At 30.7% G+C, this 21,840-nt stretch overlaps 3 protein-coding genes across 8 annotated transcripts; 1 reads left to right on the top strand and 2 right to left on the bottom strand.

Annotated features, from left to right (window-relative positions):
• The first annotated feature begins 1,332 nt into the window (after positions 1 to 1,332).
• On the top strand, positions 1,333 to 2,578 carry GLYI8 (Lactoylglutathione lyase / glyoxalase I family protein). Its single transcript, XM_039043683.2, has 2 exons — positions 1,333 to 1,886; positions 1,973 to 2,578. The coding sequence occupies exons 1-2, from the start codon at positions 1,521 to 1,523 to the stop codon at positions 2,219 to 2,221; spliced, it is 615 nt and encodes a 204-aa protein (XP_038899611.1). The 5' UTR covers positions 1,333 to 1,520; the 3' UTR covers positions 2,222 to 2,578.
• A 2,948-nt stretch (positions 2,579 to 5,526) lies between these two features.
• Positions 5,527 to 9,401, bottom strand: PPH (pheophytinase). Of its 6 annotated transcripts, none has more exons than XM_039042817.2 (8): positions 9,167 to 9,360; positions 9,003 to 9,052; positions 8,758 to 8,828; positions 7,899 to 8,606; positions 7,293 to 7,519; positions 6,995 to 7,186; positions 6,741 to 6,897; positions 5,527 to 5,952 (listed from the first exon to the last, which is right to left on the bottom strand). In XM_039042817.2, the coding sequence occupies exons 4-8, from the start codon at positions 8,589 to 8,591 to the stop codon at positions 5,737 to 5,739; spliced, it is 1,485 nt and encodes a 494-aa protein (XP_038898745.1). In that variant the 5' UTR covers positions 8,592 to 8,606; positions 8,758 to 8,828; positions 9,003 to 9,052; positions 9,167 to 9,360; the 3' UTR covers positions 5,527 to 5,736. The 6 variants fall into 6 exon arrangements, with proteins under 6 accessions (XP_038898745.1, XP_090173739.1, XP_038898744.1 ...); XM_090317613.1 differs by having other exon boundaries at positions 8,980 to 9,052; positions 9,167 to 9,307; XM_039042816.2 differs by lacking the exon at positions 8,758 to 8,828 and having other exon boundaries at positions 9,167 to 9,401.
• A 2,677-nt stretch (positions 9,402 to 12,078) lies between these two features.
• Positions 12,079 to 20,921, bottom strand: SCPL34 (serine carboxypeptidase-like 34). The gene is made up of 10 exons (XM_039040952.2): positions 20,385 to 20,921; positions 17,718 to 17,828; positions 17,033 to 17,128; positions 15,896 to 15,988; positions 15,707 to 15,795; positions 15,335 to 15,625; positions 15,119 to 15,255; positions 13,406 to 13,498; positions 13,079 to 13,184; positions 12,079 to 12,433 (listed from the first exon to the last, which is right to left on the bottom strand). The coding sequence occupies exons 1-10, from the start codon at positions 20,671 to 20,673 to the stop codon at positions 12,284 to 12,286; spliced, it is 1,455 nt and encodes a 484-aa protein (XP_038896880.2). The 5' UTR covers positions 20,674 to 20,921; the 3' UTR covers positions 12,079 to 12,283.
• Between the last annotated feature and the right edge of the window lie 919 nt (positions 20,922 to 21,840).

Consider the following 21,840-nt stretch of genomic DNA (forward strand, 5'->3'; position numbering starts at 1 on the left):
AATATACGTTTTATTTTTTTTTTAAACATGTCTATAATTTATATTATACCTATATTAGTAACATTTTTTGCTTGTTTTTTCCCTTTTTTATCTATCATAGACTTTTTCATGATATAATAAAAATGTCAGTTCATGAAAATTGATAGAAAAATTCATAAAAATGTAATGCTAGATATTATTTTAGTTGAGTTGGTCTCTATGGTTTGAAGAAAATTAGGACTTAGTTTTTATTGTTTATACAATTAAATTTAATATGGTTTGATAAAAACTTCATAAATAATCTTCATAGAATTTATGAGAATTTTATGAAATTATATAAAGTATTTATAAAATTTTATCTAACATAAGAACTAAATTCTAACCTATAAGATTATAGGGACAAGATATCATAGACCAAATTTACAATTTAATCATGTTTTTATTTTCCGAAAGGTTGGTGCAAAGAATGTTTTTCTTTTTTCTTTTTTTTTTTTTTTTTTTTTCTTTTTTTTTTTTTTTTTTTTACAAGACTCACTTGGCAACTACTAAGTCATTTGATTTAGGATTGCAAAATGACTAGAAACTTATGGAAATTTTACTTTTCCTCAAATGTTGATGTGTTCTCTTTGGGCAGGGGTTGCTGGAAGCGGATGGAGTATTGGGGCAATCTTTGTAAACCCCAACAACAAAGATGATTTATGAAAAATTGTGTCTATAATGCGGGAATTTGGAATTATCCTAACGCAATTTATTTTAAGAACGTCCCTTCTAATCTTCAAGCAAACATTCTTGAAAACTTTAGAGACTCTTTCTTTGAAGAAGGAAGTCGGTCCTCTTAGGATCAGTTTAAGCATCAATTCGCCTATTAGCCGTTGAAAGTTGCCAAGAGAAGGTTGCTAGAAGATGAATATTGTTGCCGCATGGTTGGAGAAAACTCGGAACAATTGGACCAACTGAACTATTCGTAATTGAAATAATTGTCGTCTTTAGGGTAAGTACATCCTAATATTTAGTAATTGGTCGATCAAAACCTTAAAAGCTAAAGCTATTTTTATTGGTTTAAAACACATACTTATTTCTTGTGATGGACAGAATCCTAAATAAAGGTGAAGTCAATTCAATTGAAGTCTCTCTTGAATCTTGAGATTTCTAACTCGATGAAGGTTAATTTATTTATATATTATTATTATTATTATTATTATTATTTATTTATTCATTTTGGGATTAATCTCTCACTTGGATAGCTATTGATATTTGGTTGTTTAGTTAGTTTTGTGGGTTTTAATGAATCTCACTTTTAGGGGGAAAAAATCCATTTCCCCATAAAACCCAACGCAAAGCAATGAAGCGTACGTCGTCGTCTTCTCTGAAAAACCTTCCACGTACTGTAGCACCTCCTTCTTCTTCCATGGCATTTGGCACTCTCCTCCCTTCCCCACGTATCCCTTATCCGCCGCCATTTCCCCCCTTTTTCAGACCACCCACCGTCAACACTCTTCTCCACTCCTCTGCTCCAGTTCAACGCCCCCGCTCTGCTATTCATGGAACAACAACAGATCGCAGATCGGAATCCCACCGTCGACAATGAAATCCAATCAAAGAACAACGAAGAATCCCAAGAAACTACAAGAAAACAGGAAGAGGAGCATCCACTTCCATTAATGGCGCTCAATCACGTCTCCAGAGTATGCAGAAGCGTCAAGGATTCCGTCGATTTCTACACCAAGGTTCTAGGGTTCGTCCTCATTGAAAGGCCGCAGAGCTTCGATTTCGAAGGGGCTTGGTTGTTCAACTACGGCGTCGGGATTCACTTGATGCAATCTGAGGAGGAAGATAATTTTGGAGTTCGTGGAGGCAATAAGGATGATGATCATCTCGATCCCTTGGACAATCACATCTCATTTCAGGTTAGGGCTTAATTTTTTTCTGAAACTTAAATTTAGGTGAAATTTCTAGGGTTTTGTATAGGTTTGTTGAAATTGAACTGTGGCAGTGTGAAGACATGGAAGCGATAGAAGAGAGATTGAAGGTATTGGGAGTGAAATACATGAGGAGGACATTGGAAGAAGAGGAGAATGGAGAATCGATTGAACAGCTTTTCTTCAACGATCCCGATGGATTCATGATCGAGATCTGCAACTGCGAGAATATTAAGGTGGTGCCGACGGGTTCGTCCGGCAGGATTAAGCTTCCGGCCGGTCGCCATAACCCTCCATTGGAATTGAATGATGACAAGAAATAATTTGGACATTTTCGATTTAGAAGTGTTATCGGAGAGAAGTAGGGATAATTTACAAATTAACCTAAGGCCACGTTTAAGTAAATGGTAATCTGAAAATTCCCTTTAAGGTAATTTGAAGTGTGGGTTTCATTTGAATTCGAAATTCGTAATCAACAAGTAATCTCATGTGGAGATGAGAGTGAACAATTCAATTACATTTGAAAATAACACTCCAATTATATTTAATTGAAAATTAGGTGAGATCCATCGGTGTTCTTGAAAGTCATGTTTGTCTTTACATGTTGTCAATTATTGTTTGTACCGATTTGGTTGATCGGTAACGAGCATTAAATAAAAGTCACTTTATCTTTTTTGGTACATGGTTATCGATCTTATTGCTCTATGATAAAGAGAGTTTATGAAACTTGTTTGTGGATATCGCAATATGGAATATGCGGAATGGAAATTAAATATACTAAAGGATTATTGTGTAACTGCCTTTGTTATTTTGTATGAATCGCATGAAATTTGAAAATTTTACTTCTTTACCATGGGTAGTTTTAGTAATAGTATATTGTTATATTACAAGTATAGGGTAACCCATTTCTATCGCAATTAGATCGTATTTGTCACATGTTTCAATTTAATTGAGATCTATTACCATACTATCATGAGATTGTATTATGATGGTACATAATTTGATTTAGGGCTTCCAAGTCAAAAATCGAATCTAGTTTTCTTATACGGAAAGAAATAGAATGTTGTAATAGATCTCTACTATTTCGTGACAGTGAGATGCACTTGTTTTTATATGGATCTAACTAGTAAAATTGTTTTCTTTCTAATTCTGAGGAATTGAAAGCATTTTTTACTTGAAAGCGATCGATCTCGATTGAGTTCACAGGTCATCATTAGCTTTTAGTAGTTCAAAAAAATGCAATGGTCTATTCCACCCGTCAAGCATAGGTAAAAGATATACATGTTTCTCCTTCATAAATGAGTGGGAAGGTGTTGGGCTTGGTAGGTACAAGTGAACCTTTAGGCAGAGAATTGGATTAGCTTAAAGTGAAGTTCACTGTAGTAGAAAAGAGGTCGATGGAACTGCTAATCGGTTGGTTAGGCCGGTAAAAAGCAATGGGGCTGGGGCAAGATCAATAGGTCAAGTTTGTTATCTTCTAGGATTGGACCATGAACAGCTTCTCAATTATCGTCTTGTCCAAGATTCCTTCTAGGTTGGTAGCCCGTAGCAACACTAGTTCTTTTTTTTTTTTTTTTTTCTTAATCAATGCACTAGCATTATTCTTCCCAAAAGTGGGTCTTTTAAGTGAAGCAGTAGCAATCTCATTTATCGTTCAGTTCTTCGTAATTCGAAAATATGTCACTTCAACGAATAAAGTTGCTTCTTTTAAGTATTAGTCTCTTCTCAGAAGAACAAATAGGTGTGAGGAAGAAGGAGAGAGGGGTTACGAGCCCTCTTCCGTTATTCTTGGATCACCCATCTCTCGAATGAAGTAAAGTGATTGGAAGAGAAGACAACTGATAGGAGATCTCTATTCATTACACCCTCTTGTATAGGTTAGGGAAAATGGAAGTGTGCATAATCCCCCTATGACCCACAACTCAAAATGAGCCTTGCGACGAGATGCGAACATTCCCCATATTGCGATTCTCATATAAGTATTTAGGAAATCTCTCCCAAAACAATGGCCACACTTTTATTCAGGATTGTATCCCCAAAATCCAGAGTTCTTCCAATTCGATGCGACGGCGAAGAACCAAAATCCAGCAACAACAATGGGTATTCGTTGGGAGTTCGGCCATTGAAGTTGTAGCGGATCATACTGGTCCGACACGGGAAGAGCAAAGGGAACGCATACACGAGAATCGCAAACTGAGGAATGAAAGAGGCGGAGGAATGCGGAAAGAACATCAAGAAGATGATCGACGGCAATGGAGTTGAAGATTGGAGCGTTTATTTTTATGTTTCTCCTTATAAAAGAACTCGCCAGACTCTTCAACATTTGGCCACTTCCTTTCACCATTGACAAACCGCCAACATGAGAGAAGAGCCCAAATTGTAAGAACAAGATTTTGATACCTCTCTCTCTTTCCCTCCTTTCAACTAAAATTACGTAATCCACCCTGTTTTGATTTCGTAATTTCACACTGAAAGTTAGGTCGGATTTTATTTGGGTTATCGGTATACTAATAAAATTATGGCACAATTAGGTAACAAATGAATATACAAATGAATCTCACAAACTTTTTTGGTATCTAATTAGTTCTTTTTTTAGATTAATTAGACGTCATACACGTAAAATATTTGGTCATTAATCCCTGATTACGACATGGTTAAGACATTTGGTTGATCGTTAGCCCTCTTATATGCTTTCATATAATAGATGGCATCATTCAAATCGTGTGTTGAGACAATTCGGTCTACGAAAACGATACCTTCATTGTATTATACATTCCCGACACTACACTATATTGATTTGAGGGGTAAGCAAGTCCAAGATTGGTGTCGAATTCACGTAGAATATATATCGTACTGGTGTGCTCGTCATGATTGTTGTGCATAGGGAGAAATAACAAATGGACCAACTGTATCATATGACTATTTTTTTTTATACAATTCAATCCTGAGACGATTTATCACACTTGACGACATTTACTATTACTACATGATAAGAATTGGATTATCTTACATTTTTCAAGTATATAATATAAATATTATTTAGTATTAATTTTTTCATCGTACTGAATAATTTTATCCAAGACGTACAACAATATTCAGTACACCATAATTTGTTAGAGTTGGGTTCAATGCATGACCAAACCTTAGTAAACATAGAAAGTATTCAGCAAACAAGGCGACTCAATGTTGTTAATACTGATTGAAGACGTATTTGTTGTAGACGACAACGGCAACAAGATGAAGTTAATCTAGAGGCACAAGACAACCTACAATGAATCAAGTGACTCGTAATTCAAACTTTTAAATTCAAACTAATTGAATTATATTTTATCATGAGACATTTTTTTTATGCTAAAAGAAAAAAAATAAAAATATTCAAATCGTAGACCACGTCCACAAGTTTGATCCTTTGACCAAATCCATGTGGCTGATATGGATGCTGATTGGATTGAAAGGTAATCGTGTGCCAAGTACACGATTTTCCTTTCCACCAAAAACTACTCTCTTTCTGTCAATATTTTATCTTCAACATCACTTTTGAAATTTCTTTTCTATGTAACTCATTTTTGTCATTACTTTTAAAAATCACATTATTCTTGAACTTAATCTATCAATCAACATGAAAGAGTGAAAGAGTGAACAACTACGGCCTGTTTTCTATTCAAACAATACATTTCCAACTCTATCCCTTCTTTTTCTGTTTTCTTTTTCCTTCTTTTTTTGCATAACATTTTTACAACGCAAGGCAAGCATAAAACAAGCAGCCAAAAGAAAAAAGAGAAAAAACAGATCCTTAAGAATAATTAGACTATGAGGCTTAATTGTTAAGCTCTGACTCCTACAGTTTTAATAAAGAGGATATCCGATCCAAAACTGAAGAAGGGGGTCCATACAATTGGACAGACACAGATTTCTTTGATCCTTCTCTTAAAAACTCCAAATCCTTAACAACGTTGTCCTCTCCAATGATGTTTGATTCCTCCACTAGTGGCAATTCCACTAAACCTTCTGTCTCTAAGTTTTTTATCCACCCACGTAGTAGAAAGTTCACAACCTGTAATTACAACCCATATTTCAGTATTATTGCATCCACAGACTGAAAATGTAACTAAAATCAGCCAAACCCACGAATTCATCAGAAGATCTTCTAGATCAAACATCGAAAGAAGAGAAACATTTCGAACGTAAACATCTTATATCTCATCTTGAAACTAATAGATTCAGGTACAGTTGTTATGTTGTCCTAGGAATAGTATGGTATTAGGGTGTTATTAGAGTATTAAGGGTATATTGGTAATTAACAAAGAAGTTTGCTATACTTGTTGGTTATAAATAGAGGGAGGGGAATGAAGAAACAATATTTTGATGAATGAATTAGGGCTTGAGAGTGATCTCAAGATTAGGAGGGTCTAAGTACCTCGAAAACTTAGTTCATCTCGTTATCGTTTAGCTTTTAATATACTTGGATTCTACCAATTTCTCATTCTAACATCAGGTCCCTTCAAGTGTTTTGTTTTTCGAGTAAGTTCTAGTGTTGAGTTGTTCAAGTTCAAGAGGTGGTTTTTTGGTATTTCTCATCTATAAACAAATTTTACATTAGAGGAAGAAATAAAGCCCAAATGAGTCGAGCTCAACTGATATAATGCTTGTACTATTAACTTCGAGGTTAGCTATTTGATTCTTCCAACTCATTTATCATCAAAAGAAAGAAATTGAATAAACAAAAGCAAAAGAAGAATCCAGTGTAAAAAAAACAAATTAGAATAGCATATGGACTTTGAACTTTAGAATCCCTTTTGAATTGATTGAAAAAAATGGATCTTGTGAACAGCAGAAGTATACCTCAGGAACTTCATCATGTGGACAATGGCCTGCGGGGCTAATTTCGTAATATGGAGCCTCAGGCACTCGCTTTTTCACCTCAAGCCCCCAGACAGGTTTCACCCAAGGGTCTTCTTTTCCATATATTAGACAAACTGGCACTGAATTCATATGGCATCTACTCAAAAGAAAGAAACAAATTTAAGCCAAAACAGGACAGAGACTAAAGCTCTCAAGCCAACAAATTGAATCTTAATATCAAAATTATATCCCACCTTGATAAAGCTTCCCAAAATGATAGTTTCCCTTGAGGGGCAAACATGATTGATGCAAACGATGCAGCTGCAGCTGGATGCTGTGTTGTTTCCACGATTCGACAAAATACATCATCGACATTTGTCGTGTGATCTGCATAAACTTGCCTAAGGATGTCACCTATACTTTCAGGGTCGCTTATTTTCTGCCAACTGATATCAAACAGAGAGGTGAGAGAAGTAAAAGAAGAGAATAGTTATAAAGAAAGGGTACATAGAGATATTTAACACTTCATTGAATGATTAGTGAAGAACTTACACGAATTTTGTGAGTTTTCTCACACTTTCTGGTAATGGAAACTTTCCACTCCAAGGAAACATTTTTGCTAACCTTGGTGATCTAGTGGGATTAGGAAAAAATCCCCAGAACGGTGTTGCATTTAGCAATGTGACGCCCTTTACTAATTCAGGATTACATGCTGCAAAGTATAATGCCACAAACCCTCCAAGTGAATTGCCCACAATGTAGACTGGTTCACCAATGACCTGCAATGGTCATTTAAGACATCAGTATCAATGTCAATATAAACCTTAAGCATTCACACTTAGAGGAGAGGCTTCATTTACGGATTCTGGAAGTCTTAAGTTTGTATAGCCCAACGTTGGAAAATCTGTCTGCGTAGTAGCAGGTGGATAGAAAAATGAGTTTCAAAAGCCTGAAAATCTGTTTCCATGTTTGATTTATAGATTAGTGAAAAGGTTAATGTAACTTGTTGATTGTTTTTTACATGAAGTTAGCAGGCTCGGCCACATACGCCACATAAATCTAATCTATGAGTCAGCCCCCTACTCAAAGCAAGCACGTTACTCTCTATCTTTGAATATGGAGAAAACATGAGGGAAAATGAATGATTATTTTGGATACCTGTTCGATGAAATACCGAACTTGATCCTGCCACAAATCAATAGAGTAAACAAGCTCAGATGCCCATGGTTCAGTCTCCTCTCCAAAACCCCAAGAAGAATCTTTCCCATCTGATTCATTTCCTTCCTTAGAATGTGAAGTGGGATCTTCAACTGGTAATGACATGCCCTGCCCAAGAAAATCTATGGCCCATACCCTGTAATCACATCCCAAATCTTTTAGTTGTTTCGCATAATGGAACGAACCAACCCCAAAACCAGGAAGGAAAAGCACAGGTGGAGAGTTCAAATTTTCACATCCAGCTTTTTCATAGTGGACACTAAGTTTTGGTTTCCATTCCCAAAAGCCACTACTGATTTGAGCACTGGATTCACCATTAGATTCATCGGGCAAACCAGGAATTTGAACTTTACTCGTCGACTCGCCACTCTCCGGTATACTTACTGAACCCCCTTCTTCTCCATCAATGACATAACCACCGTAGCTTCTACATAGGATCTTCGGTTGAGAGCTTTCAAGTGGCTGCTTTGACCAAGAAAATCTGGTTCTGGCTTTGATTTTAGCACACAAGATTTTACGTTTTCTCAAGCTAGAGAGGTTTACACAACTTGGATTCAAGATTTTTCTTGCACATTTTCTCCTTAAAAACACAATATTACTGCTTGGAACTGAGCTACAAGACAGAACTTCCATTCCTAGAAAATAGTTCTGCAATGATAAACCAAAGAAAAGAAAACTGATTAAGCAACAAATTTACCAAACAAATTGTTGAATGAAGTAATCACTTCAGTTACAAAAAAGGGTTGTTTGAGAGTTGTTTTCAATTATTATGTAGATCAAAAGTTAAGCAAATACATACTTGGGTAACTGTTCTTTTAGCTTCTTCTTCCGACCAAAATCATGAACTAGTGAATCTTGATTCTTTAAAAACTATTTCGTAAACGAAAAGAAAACAAAACTAGTTTGAATAACATAGTAATTTTCAACAAAAATTTCAAATACTAACCTAAGCCAGAAACCCACAACCTCGATCAAAAAAATAACATAGATAACCAAAACTCAAAAAGATTTTCAGAAATACGTGTTGAGGATCAAACTCCGTACAGTGTTGGCGAAAAATCGACTCCCCCAGAAGCTTCAGGATGAAATTACATCTAATTCAACAGAATAATCGACAATTAATCACATGTAAAACAGAACCATCAGCAGAAAAACGAACCCAAATCTATGAAATTGAAGAATTCATAATGCTACTTCTGTTCTCCTACCTCTACTACTTAGCCTCGAGAAATCGCATGGGTCACAGTCTTCTTCGAGTTTCCGGGAGATTCCAGCGAAATAAACTGAGCTACGAATTTGATGCTTAGACGCTTCGCCTTGCTTTGGAAGCCAGGAAAATTAGTGGAACTTCGATTATGGAATTAATATTTGGAGATTTGTCGAAGAATCAGACAATAAAAATAAAATTATTAACTAATAATTTTCTTTTTATAAAGAAAAGATATCATATTTTTCATATTTTCAATAATTTGACTTAGATGAGAATAGTGACAGTTGCGTTACGTAATGGTTTTGTGTTTGTCTGATTAATGGAAATTGGGCAGAGTTTATTTGACAAATTGTTTCTAGCTAAATTACAAAGTATACTAAAATTAAACATTTTGCTCTAACTATCTTTTACGTATGTAATCGATTAGAATGTTGGACGAAAATCGAGACCTAAAACGATATTGTGAGACCTTAATAGAAATAGAGATCTAAACACTATCACATCATTTTAAGCTGTCACTATACTGATTGGAATATTTAAAATCTGTTATATAGTATTCACCAAGCACAAGATCTCGTTATTAATGAGTTGAAGATAGAGAAATCCATTGCAAATTGAAAGTAACAAAAAGCAAAGTACATCATAAAGAGGAAGAAGAAGGATAGCTTGACACAATCCTTTATAGTTGTTTGACCAAAGTCTAGTGTGAATAAGAGAAAGCTTTCTATTAGTGGAGCAAAATCTCTCATAATTTTTCTTACACCCATGGCTCTTTATAAAGAAGAGTTGATACTAGAGATGTCTACTGGGTGAGATGGAAATGGAGAAGGCTTTTCTATCCCTATCTCTACTCTTATTTCATATCCCGTCTCTGCGAAATTCTTTGCGGGGATCGGATTTCTCGTGGGAAAAAAATTTTCTTTTTTTTTTTTTAATATATTCATTTTTAACAAATTTTTTTATTCTCAACCAAATAAAATTATATATATTAAATTGGTTATTTTCAATAATTTTTTCATTCAAAAAAATAGTACAAAAAATCATTATAAAAATAATACTATTATATGTGTAAAGATATAATTTAATTCTATAATTTCTAAAAGTTAAAATTTAAATATTACAATATCATAGTCAAGCTTTCCATTAAAATACTACAACATTTATATCTTAAGGTAGAAAATCTTAAATGTTAAAACAATTTAGAAATGTATAAAAGTACGAAAAAAATTGAAATGAAAATTAGAAAATAACTAACTTTTTATACCATAATTTTTGTAAAAAGTATATAGATAAAATATTAATAATTATTATTATAATGATTATAATAATTATAATAATACTTATTATTATAAACTCATATTATGTTTATGTAAACAGAATATGAGTTAATAATAATAATAATAATAATAATAATCATCTTATAATACTTATTATGATAAACTTATATTATGTTTATGTAAACAGAATATGTGTTATAATAATAATAATAATAATAATAATCTTCTTTTTCTTCTTTTTCTTCTTCTTTAGGAAGAAGTAATTATTATTACATAATATATTCATCGGGGCGGGGACGGAGAATATAATCTTCGTCCCCGTACCCGTTCCCGTTTAGTCAGTAGGGAAAAAATTATTCCGCTCCCTCCCCCATTCCCCATCTAATCGGAGATTTCTCGCCCCGTTTAGGGTGAGTCCCCGTAGGGTAAGTGGACATCCCTAGTTGATACATTGGTCTCACCCAAATAATCGAACGGATGCAAACTTAATGACCCAAATAGTTAACCCACAACGAATTGACCCACGTTAAATGAGAAGATACCAATATAAACTTACTCCCTAACCTAGAGGCGCCTTCACTGCAATATGATATTTTTTCTTTAATAATAAATTGTTCTCTCCCTCGCTCGTGGACGTCTACTAACACACGGTTAGTGAATCACATAAATCTTTTGTGTCGATTTCTCTACTGTTTACATTTTTTTTCTTTGTTTGTTGATCTCACAACAAAACTCATTATATAATCTAATTTCCAATTAAGACTCTGATGAATTTCTACATGAAGAATAGTTTTGAAATATTTATAAAATATCAAAAAGACAATATTACAACTTTTGAAAGAATATAAATATTGTTGATGAAACTCATAGCTTAATACAAAGCTATTTTTATAAGGAAAACTCTTATAAATAGAAAAATCCTAATAGCATTTACATTTTATAGCAAAAAGTTCCAAAAGTACAAAAATACTTTGTACTTTTGAAACTTTTGCTATAAAGTATAAATATTTTTAAATATTTTTTAGAAAAATTATTTTAAATGGTAAAACTATTGAAAATATTTACAAGATATAGTAAAATTTTAGAATTATCAATGATAAACACTTATAGACTTGAAATCAGAATCTATAATTGACAGTTCTAAAATTTTGCTATTTTTGTAAATATTTTGATTCATATATTTAAAAATATCCCTATTTTTTATATTTAAAAAGTCCCTTTTTATAATTTAGTCTTGTTAATAATAACAAAATACCATTTTTATACATGAAAAAATGTAAAAGAGAGAGAAAAAAAATGACAAATTATTGAAAGACTATCTAGATTTTTCACACGTGAAAAAAGACAAAGAAAGAACAATAATTTGAAAAAAAAATATTTAGGTTTGGTTGTTTTTCCCATGTGCAAAAAATATGAGGAAACATTTTTGCTTTAATATTTACATTTTTTTCTTTTTTATTATTATTACTTTTTGTAATATATGAAAAACCTCAAAATTGATAATATAAATTTTAGCGGTTTGATCTAGATTGTACATGATATTTGATAATCTAAATTTTAGTCTTCAAAAATATAGTTATAGCTAATTTAAATGTCAAAAATATATATATAATTTTTTAAATTTAAAGAAACATTGAAAGAATGTGGCGAAATAGATACCACTACGAAATTATTATTATTATTATTTTAATTCACAAGTTGCAAGATAATAAAGAAGGTAAAAATTAGCCTAATTTCTTTGCCCTCGGCATTTTCGTGGACAAGTTCCTGTGGATTAAACTAAAAACAAAACACCTCGACTTTTTTTCTAAAAAAAAAAAAGATTTTTAAGAATGAAGCTAAAAAGAGACAGTTGGCAGCTTGTGATTGGCCAAGAAATGCCTAATAAGTTGGAGAGCTTGCTTTGGAGCAAATTGTGGAACCTCGTGGCCAGCACCTCTGACTGTCACAAACGTTAGCCCTTCGTACTCTATTGTCCACCCACCAACCTATCAACAAGACACACGTGTTTTTATTTTATCCAAAATATTTTTAAAAGAACAAAATGTAAAAGCATTTTATTGGACTATATTTGAGACGCACTAGATAGGTGTATCCAAGAGAGCACTAAGTTTTTCTCTTTTCAAATTATTTAGACCGTGATTACCATTATTTGATTTTATATTTATTAAAATTAAGTATATACATGCTTCTTTTAGATTATTATAAAAAAATTTAAATGATTATCAAACGGAGTTTAAAATATTACCTGACATGTTTAGTGATCAACTAGAAATAATTTGATTTTCTCAAAATTAGTTTAGTTTATGAGTGGTTTTTAGATTTATATTTCATAAATTTGTGTACTTTTAGGGTGTCTACATTTTCCATTTATTCTTCAAACACATATTGTCTTTCAAGTTAACAAAACATAAACATAATTATTTAAAAAATAACGTTGGTTAGTTCAATTGGCTTGAGTCAAGGGCTTTGCAGACTATCACTAAAATGATTATGATTATACAATACAATCGATAGAATAAAGTTGGTTTAGTCTGTTTTGATTGGTCAACTTGATTTGGTCATTCTTATTATCTAAACCTTTAATTTTATGTTTAATAGATCATTAAAACCAAAAGGAAAAAAAAACGTACTTGTTGATGAGAGTACCAAGGAGTCCAATCCTGTTTAATCTTCAAACCAAGTTTATTCAAAGTCAACCTAGTTGAGGTCACTGGAATTCTTCCATCGGTATCTCCACTGCCATTTAAACGGGCTTCATCAGTCATTTATAAAATTTATATTTCTCCAAAACATGATCAATCGAACTAAAGTCAAACTCATATTAAAAAAGAAAAAGTAATAAAAAATTATTAGAATAGAAATATTGAAGTTCTATTTCGAGCATTCTAAAATCAATTATAGAGTATAGAAAAAGAAAATTAATTGAAATTAAAAATAGGTTTGAAGAATTGATTTACCTAAAAATCCAAATGCGAAGGCCCCCAGCCACGAGTTTCTTGATTATAGGGAGTACTGAAGATGGTGCATCCTTCCAAAATGTGATGTTGTCACTGCAATTAACCCCACATATTGATCAATAAAAAAAACATTTTAGCACCAAAAAAAAAAATACTATAAATTCAAACCATATATTTTGGATTGTGTAAAATAGTAAATTGATTTAATTTAAAATTAACCTAAATTAAATAAAATCTTGTCATTTTAAAATAGGTTATGCAAGCCTCATTGTAGTTTCTATAGCTTGTAGATTTTTTGAGGCAATAGTTTGTAGATTTTTAGAACTAAAACAAATATGATATGAATAATAAAATCTCTTGTTTTAATAGGTATAAATAATTACATGAGCAATTGGTCAGCACAAAACACACACACACATATATATATATATATATATATATATATATATTGTCATTTATGGCTACAATCTACTTCAATCACATAATAAAAAAGTTTGTGATTTAACAAATTATGATTAGACAATTAGTATGTATTTCAAAAGGATTAGGATGCATGGAAGTTTTTTTTTTCTTTCTTATATCATCATATATTTATGAGTAGTTATTTAAATGACATCTAATAACCACAAAAACTAGTATTCAATTGTGTAGACCCCGTTTATTAACTATTTTTTTTTTGGAAAATTAAACTTATTTCCTCTCATTTTTTAATCTTAAGTACATGAATTGGATCTTCACCAAACTTATACAAAATTTTAAAACTACTTTCTTTAGTTTTCAAATTTTGACTAAAATAAATAACAAAACAACAAATTTAAAGGTGGAAGATACGTTTGTATGCTTAATTTTAAAAAACTAAAAGTAAAAAATCAAATGACTACCAAACTAGGTCGTAGTTTTCGATAAAAATAAATTATAATCTCAAAATAAAAAGTTAAGATCTAGTTTGGTAACCATTTGAAAAGTAATCATATAAAGGCTTATTCTACTTATAAATTTCTTGATTTGTAATTTACTTTTTATCGATAGCTTAAAAAACTAACCCAAATTTTGAAAATTAAAAAATATATATAGTTTTTAAAAATCTACTTTTGTTTTAAAATTTGACTAAGAATGCAATTATTTTATTTAAGAAAGATGCAAATCATGGTACAAAATTGTGATGAAATAAGTTAAATTTTCAAAAAACAAATTAGACCTTAATTATAAAAATTCCTTCAAAATATGCTATTTGTTTCAAAACTATTATTGGAGTGGAAAATTTTGAAATTGAGATCTAAAAAGTTGTGAACAATAACTTAGAACAAAAATTACTCCACACTTTTCGGTCATCATCAAATCATTCTCAATTTTAATTTTCATCCAACATTCTAATGATTATTACTATAGTTATGAAAGGTTAGTGATAATCATGCCAGTTATAAGAAAGAGAAAAAAAAAAAAAATTGGGCACTCCATTAGAGGCACCTATCTTGATGTATCCAAAATATAGTTCAATAAAACACTGCCACATGGTATTTTTATTTTTTTAAAAATATATTTGTTTTTTCTAATTTTTTTTATGTAGTAGAGACGTGGGCAAAAACTGCAGCTAATCATTGCTCTTTAAGAAGCATTTATATTTTTTAAATAATTGACTAAAGTTTAGGGTTCCCTTTTTCATTTTCATTTTGTAATTTAGCAAAAATATGTAGCGTGAATCGGTTTCAGTACCTGCAATGGGTCCAAGGATATGGAATTTTAGTAACATTGGCGTGCAGAGCCTTTTGAACGTCCGGTCTGTTCAAATACTTTTCGGTATAATCCGACGAACAAGGATCGTATCCAATCGGCCTCTTGTGCCATCCTTCCTGCACAAATTCATCTTCAATCACCGATCTATTTCCATTTTCCACAATATTTCTGTAAAATCCAATTCAAATAACTCACATTCTGAGGCGCAACGCCGTGGATCGAGAACCGCCGCTGCTTCCTTCCGCCGCCGCCGCTCGAATTCTTCTCAACGCATCTTGGAGTGTACAAACTGTACATATCGATGATATCGTACACTGCAAAATACTGATTGAGAGAAACATCGCAGGCGTTTGACGGAGCCGGATTGCTGAAATTGCAGTTTCTTTTGATTTCTTCGTACAATTTATCGGAGATCACGGCATGATCCCAAGCGTAGTCGATCATTCCTCGCTGATCGGTTTCGTCGTCGAGTAAGGCGTTTCCGATCTGTAAATCGAATCACACTGTTAGGAAATGAAGATCGAGTGAGCGATTTTTAAGCGATTTAGTGAGGATGAGATGAATTACCATGAAGCCTTTGAAGTTTATGCGTTTTTTCTTTGAGATTTTTTTGTTCTCATCGAAAATGAGCTCTGAAAGTTGCGGAACGTAGTGGCCTGAGGAAGAAGAAGAAGAAGATGATGATGATGATGAGTTAATTAGAGAGAGGAATCGGAATTTTGTGATGAATTTGAAGAAACAGAGAGATTCCGGTACCTGCGTAGCTCTCGCCGGCGATGTAAAACTCATGTGATTTGAATTGGGGGAATCGCCCGAACCAGTTGATTAGAAAGGCATAAGAATCCTTGGCTAAAGAAGAAGAAAAAAAATAGTTAATAGTTTATTTATCTTTTTTACTGAACAAAAGAAATTAACATTTAGGCTGGTTTTTTAGTTTTTGACAATTAAGCCTACAAATATTCATTTCATTTTTAGATTTTTTTTGTTTTCTTATCAATCCTTAACCCATACTTTCAAAAATTTAACCAAATTTTGAAAATTAAAAAAAAATTTGTTAAACACTTGTTTTTTATTTTTAGAATTAGGTTAAGAAATTCAACTTTTTTTTACTCAAGAAATATGTAAACTATTATAATAAAATTTAAGGAAATATACTTAATTTTTTAAAATCATAAACAAAAAACCAAATAGTAATCAAATGGGGACTTAGTTTTTTTTGTTTTTAGTTTTCGAAAATTAATTCTATTTTCTTTCAACTTCTCACTCAAATTTCAAAAACAAAAATAGGTTTTTTTAAAAAAAATTGTTTTCAAATTTTGGCTTAGCAAGTAGATAACCGAAACAAGAAATTTAGAGGTGGAAAAAGTGTTAATAGACTTTATTTTCATAAACTAAAAACAAAAAATAAAGCCCCGTTTTGTCCTTAAATTTTAAGAGTATCTAATAAATCTTTAAACTTCCAACTTTGAGCCTAATAAATCTTTAAATCTTAATTATGTATCTAATAGATTAACGACCTATTCAATATTATTGAAATTCGCTATTAAACATAAAATTAAAATGTTAGAGTTTCATTAGACATAAAATTCAAATTTATATTTAAGAATAAATTTTAACAATTTAAAAATGATATAGGCATGCTTGACACAATATTCCAAGTTAAACAACTATTATCTACTTGTTGCTTGCTACAAAATTTAGTCATCGATATAAAAATATATGAACTAAGATTTAATCAACTTAAAGAATAAGTTGGGAATCACTTGCAATGGATTTTCAAGCTACTTGTTTTGTACTTGAAAATATATATATATATATATATATTTTCCAAATACTTGAAAATCAATCCAAACAAATCTTAATTAGAATAATTTGCGTTACGACTATTTATACCTGTGATCGTGTCGCCGAGTTCACTAATGTCTTTACTAGTATTTGTGTAGGAGAATCCAACTCCAACAGGTGATTCCAAGAATAATAGGTTTGTCGCTGAATCAACACAAATGTTTATTATTATTGTTATGGCCATATTATATCAAACGAATCTATCATTCGATTTTTGTTATAATTGTAATTTGTTAAAGGAAAAAAAAAAACCCATTGAATTTGCATCTTCATAAATTGATTAATTCAAATAAAATAAAGTTTGGTAAGAATTAAGTTTAACCAATGTACTAATTAATTACCTGTTGAATTATCGTGTTAAACTTCATAAATTTCAATCTCTACTATCGTTTTCTCTAAAACATTATCTATTTCATATCATTTATTATTCATTAAGGGCATGAGAGATATTTTTAATAATATTTAGATTAATAACTTAAAAAGGGTTAAAATTTCAACATGTAATAAAGAATAAAATTAAATTCAAGATGCGATTGGATAAAAATTGATACAACTCGACTATTTTTAATCAATTTGTATGTCAAAACTTTGAAGTATTATAAATTAAAATTTCAAACTAATAATTATACTGACAAAAATACTTAAGTTATAAATTGATATTTTCCTTTATAATAATAAATATTTTTTTAATTAACAAAAAATGAAATTTATTATTTTCAAGAAAAAGAAATACCTCTATTCCAAGTGTATGGGTTGAACTTGAGTTTTGGCTTGTCCCCTTTCTGAGGAAAGAAAGGTCCCAATTCCTCGGCTGCCCCGAACCCGATTGATGAACATCCGGGTCCTGATTAATGTTTTAAACATTAATTAATCACATCTATTTTAATGTTAATATAATATCTAAACATGTGTTACAAACTTTAAATGAATATTAGAAAGTCATAAATTTTTCATTCAAACAAACCAAAGAATATCAACATATACCAACTTTTTTTTTTTTTGACAAATTTGGTATGAAAGTGAATATTAAACAAATACAATATTTAAACGTGTGGATTAGAAAGGAAAAAATACATTTTGAAACCCACTGACCTAACGAAAATTAAACTTGAAATGAAAGTGTAACATATATTTTAAATCCTATGAACTATAATGAATTTTTTTATTAAACAAATACTATTTTGATCCATATACTTTAGAATCTGTTCAATTTTAGTCATTGTAGTTTCAAATCTCTAATTTTAATCCTTGGAAATTTACTTTTATCGAAATTGGTTATATAATAAAAATATTCATATACTTATACTAAACATTAAAGTTAGTCCCTCAAAGTTAAATTTTACCAAAATTGGTTAAATAATAACAATAATTTTCATGCAATGAATATAATATACGAAAATATTTTCAAAATTTATAGTAAAAAGATTAATAGATAACAAAAAGTTTTCTAACAAATGAACAATAGATTAGACTAAATTTAAGATTTATTGAAAGTATAGGGATTAAAAATAGAGAATCAATGGTAAAAAATTGTATCGAAACCTAATAACAATAACAATAATATTTGTTTATAGAGTATACTATATCGATATTATATTTAAAAAATTTATAGTGAAAATTTTAATAGATATATTTTTTTTTGGAAAAAAAGAACAATAAATTCCTATGAATATTAAAATTGAACCTTTTCCTAAATTACCAAAATAGTATTTTAACCTTAAAAACATTTAAACATGAAACCAAAATGAATGAAAAATCCAAGGAATTGAAATAGAACCAAAAAAAAAAAAAAAACACATAAATTATTCCCATTGACAGTGACATTTTTCTCTCCATCTTCTAAATATGCTCCTTTTTCATATCCATCTGCTAGGAAAATGTCATTGGGGATTGCCATTGGCCATCTGCTCCTCTGTCAAAAAAGGCTAAAATACAAACCAAAAAAAGAAAAGTAGTGACCCCTAGGGACCTCCCTGCAATTAAAACCAATTTCCCATTTTTACCCTATCTTGGCTATTTTAATTCCTATAATTTGTACCCCTTCTCAAGTTCCCTACTCTCAAACATTCCATTTTGGTTTAAATAATATTAATTTTCCTCTCATTTTTACATATTAAATACAACCGTCTTTAATATAGTTCATCTACTCTATACGAGTATTCGTAAGCTGGGTTGTGTTGAAAACCAAATCCAATTGTTTGGGTTGTAAATTTCTCCACCCAAACCCAATTGTTCGGCTGCTAATAAACTCAATTCAACCCAACCATGAAACATTTGGATTTGATTGGTTCTAGTTACTCGGGTCATTTACGAAAAAAATTGATTTAGCTACTCCTACATATTGAATTAAGATTAATAACTAATTTATATAATATAAAATCTCCTTCTAACGTGCTAAAAAACTATTGGAGAATAAATTATCTAAAGAGCTAATGAAATTTAAAAAAATAAAATAAATATATGTATATCTAATTAAATCATAAGCAAAAAAATATGTATACATTTCAAAGTTAATAATAAGTTGAGGTTGATATGGGTCATCCAACCAATCCAACTCATCAAATTTTCATTTATTTAAATCCAACTCAATTCAAAAGAGTTGATAACTCAACCCAAACTGCACGGATTAGATTGGATTGAACTATTTTTTTAGGTCATTAGATTTTTTTAATATCCCTAGTTTACATCACTTATTTATTAGAAGTAAGAATTATTTTGATATATAAATGAAATTATGTCGTAACTTCATATTTATGAGATAGATATTTGATATCTTTTTCTACAAAATTAAAATTATTGTGTATTTAAAATTCTATGACACAGTTGTACTTAAATATTCCTTACACATCAAAGAGCAATGATTAAATGACAACTAAAATTTAAAAAATATATATATAATATAATAATTTGACAAGAAAAGAAGAAAGAACCAATGTTCAAAATGTTGAAAGGTAGTTATCGAACATGGGTTGTTACACATGACCATATTTTAAAAACTTTGTAATAAATACAAAAATTAAATCATACTTGGATAGTGACATTTACTATTTTCCTTTTTCAAAAAATGTATTCAAAATAACTTTGACTCATGACTTCAATAATAATCCAAAAATTAATTCAATTTAAAATTTTGGTCATTTTTTGTCCATTATTATTTGTGATAAAATTTTCCATCCAAGAAAATTACAGAATTATCCAAAATATGGTCTTCACGTTTCTGTAAGTAATTAACAATCTTTGACTTTTCAAAGATGAAAGAGATCCATTTTAAAATCATATAATCAAATGAATAATAATAGATGATGAACCATTTTAAAATCATCTAAAATAAACACATAATTAACATGAAGAAATTCTAAAATAATGAAGTTTTTAGGATTTTTTTTTTTTTTCTTTTTACCTCCATTAAGCCAAAGAAGGAGAGGCTTTTCATGAGGATTATCAATGGCCTCAAAGAACCAATAAAACAAAGCTCTTCCATGACTCTCATTGACAGTAACATACCCAGCATATTGCTTGAATTTCACCGGTGGCTGTCCGGGCAGCCCGACGACTCGATCCGCCTCCCGTCGGGCCAATTCGTCCCGACCGAGGCCATATTCAGCACCGAAACTTTCTTCTACCAACCCGAGAAGAAAGGAAAGAAGAAGGAGATATGAAAAGAAAAAAGAGATCGTCGTAGACGCCATTAGATTAGAAATCTCAGGAAGCTCTCTGACTCCGACTCCGACCCGACTTTGACTCTTTTTGCTTGTGGACTGTGTGGTTTAAATAGAGAGAGGGAGATAAGGAAAGATTGTGTGTGTGGAGGATTTTGCAGTGTAATTAATTGGAGAGGTTTGTTTATTCGTTGAAGGAGAAATGGAAGAAAGAAAGAATTGGCTTTTTGGAACCATATGCGTGAGACGGCAGATACAATAAAGCAGCCTTCTAATTTGTACCTTTTTTAATAAAATAAAATAAAATATCAATTCAGTTGACTCTTATGCCACCAATCAAATTATTGTTATATTTTCTTTTTTTTAATACATGCTTTAGGGGTATTATGGTCATTTACTGGTGGATGAAAATTACTCATTCTGGTTTGAATCTCGTTATCCTATTATTACATTATTATTGAAAAACTAGTAATTATTCAAATATTAGATAAACTAATATTTTAAAGCACGGTATAATGTATTAATGAATAATAAGACTAACCGCCAACAAGAACGTAGCTCAATTAACATAATATTCATATTATGTTTATACATTGGTCTATAAGTCTAGTAATTCTTAATATGTGAAGTTAGTTGTTTGATGAACTGTTTTTTCTTTTTTCTTTTTTTGAATGAAATATTTATGTATATTCAATTTTATAATATTAAGGTCGAAAATATATGTTTTACCCATTAACTCGCATTAGATGGAATATAGTATACTTTATAGCCTTATAATTATGAGTGTTCTAAAAAAAAGTTGTATAACTCCGAGTTTTAACGGCTACAAAATTATAAATCTATGAATATAGGTTAATAAATAAATCTAATTACATAATTATCTAATTTTTCTATTTTTACCTGATAATTTAAATGACTATTATTTTACACGAAGAAAGTATGTAAAGGAAGCTTCCCTAAGTTATGATCTTCCCAACACGGGTTTGTTCAAAATCTACACAAGGAAAGTTTCTCCAAAAATTGAAAATTTGTTGCCTTCATAAATAAAATCAAGAATACAAAAAACTTTGAGAAAACAAAATACACATTTAACTTTTCTAAAAATAAATCACAATATATTTGATAAATACATGAACAAAACAATTTGTACAAATATCATCTTATATATTGAATAATATATGTTATATATGTTTAAAA

Source organism: Benincasa hispida, chromosome 9, assembly GCF_027475165.1.
Source record: "Benincasa hispida cultivar pf3 chromosome 9, pf3_genome.v1.1, whole genome shotgun sequence".
In the NCBI taxonomy this organism is placed as follows: domain Eukaryota; kingdom Viridiplantae; phylum Streptophyta; class Magnoliopsida; order Cucurbitales; family Cucurbitaceae; genus Benincasa; species Benincasa hispida.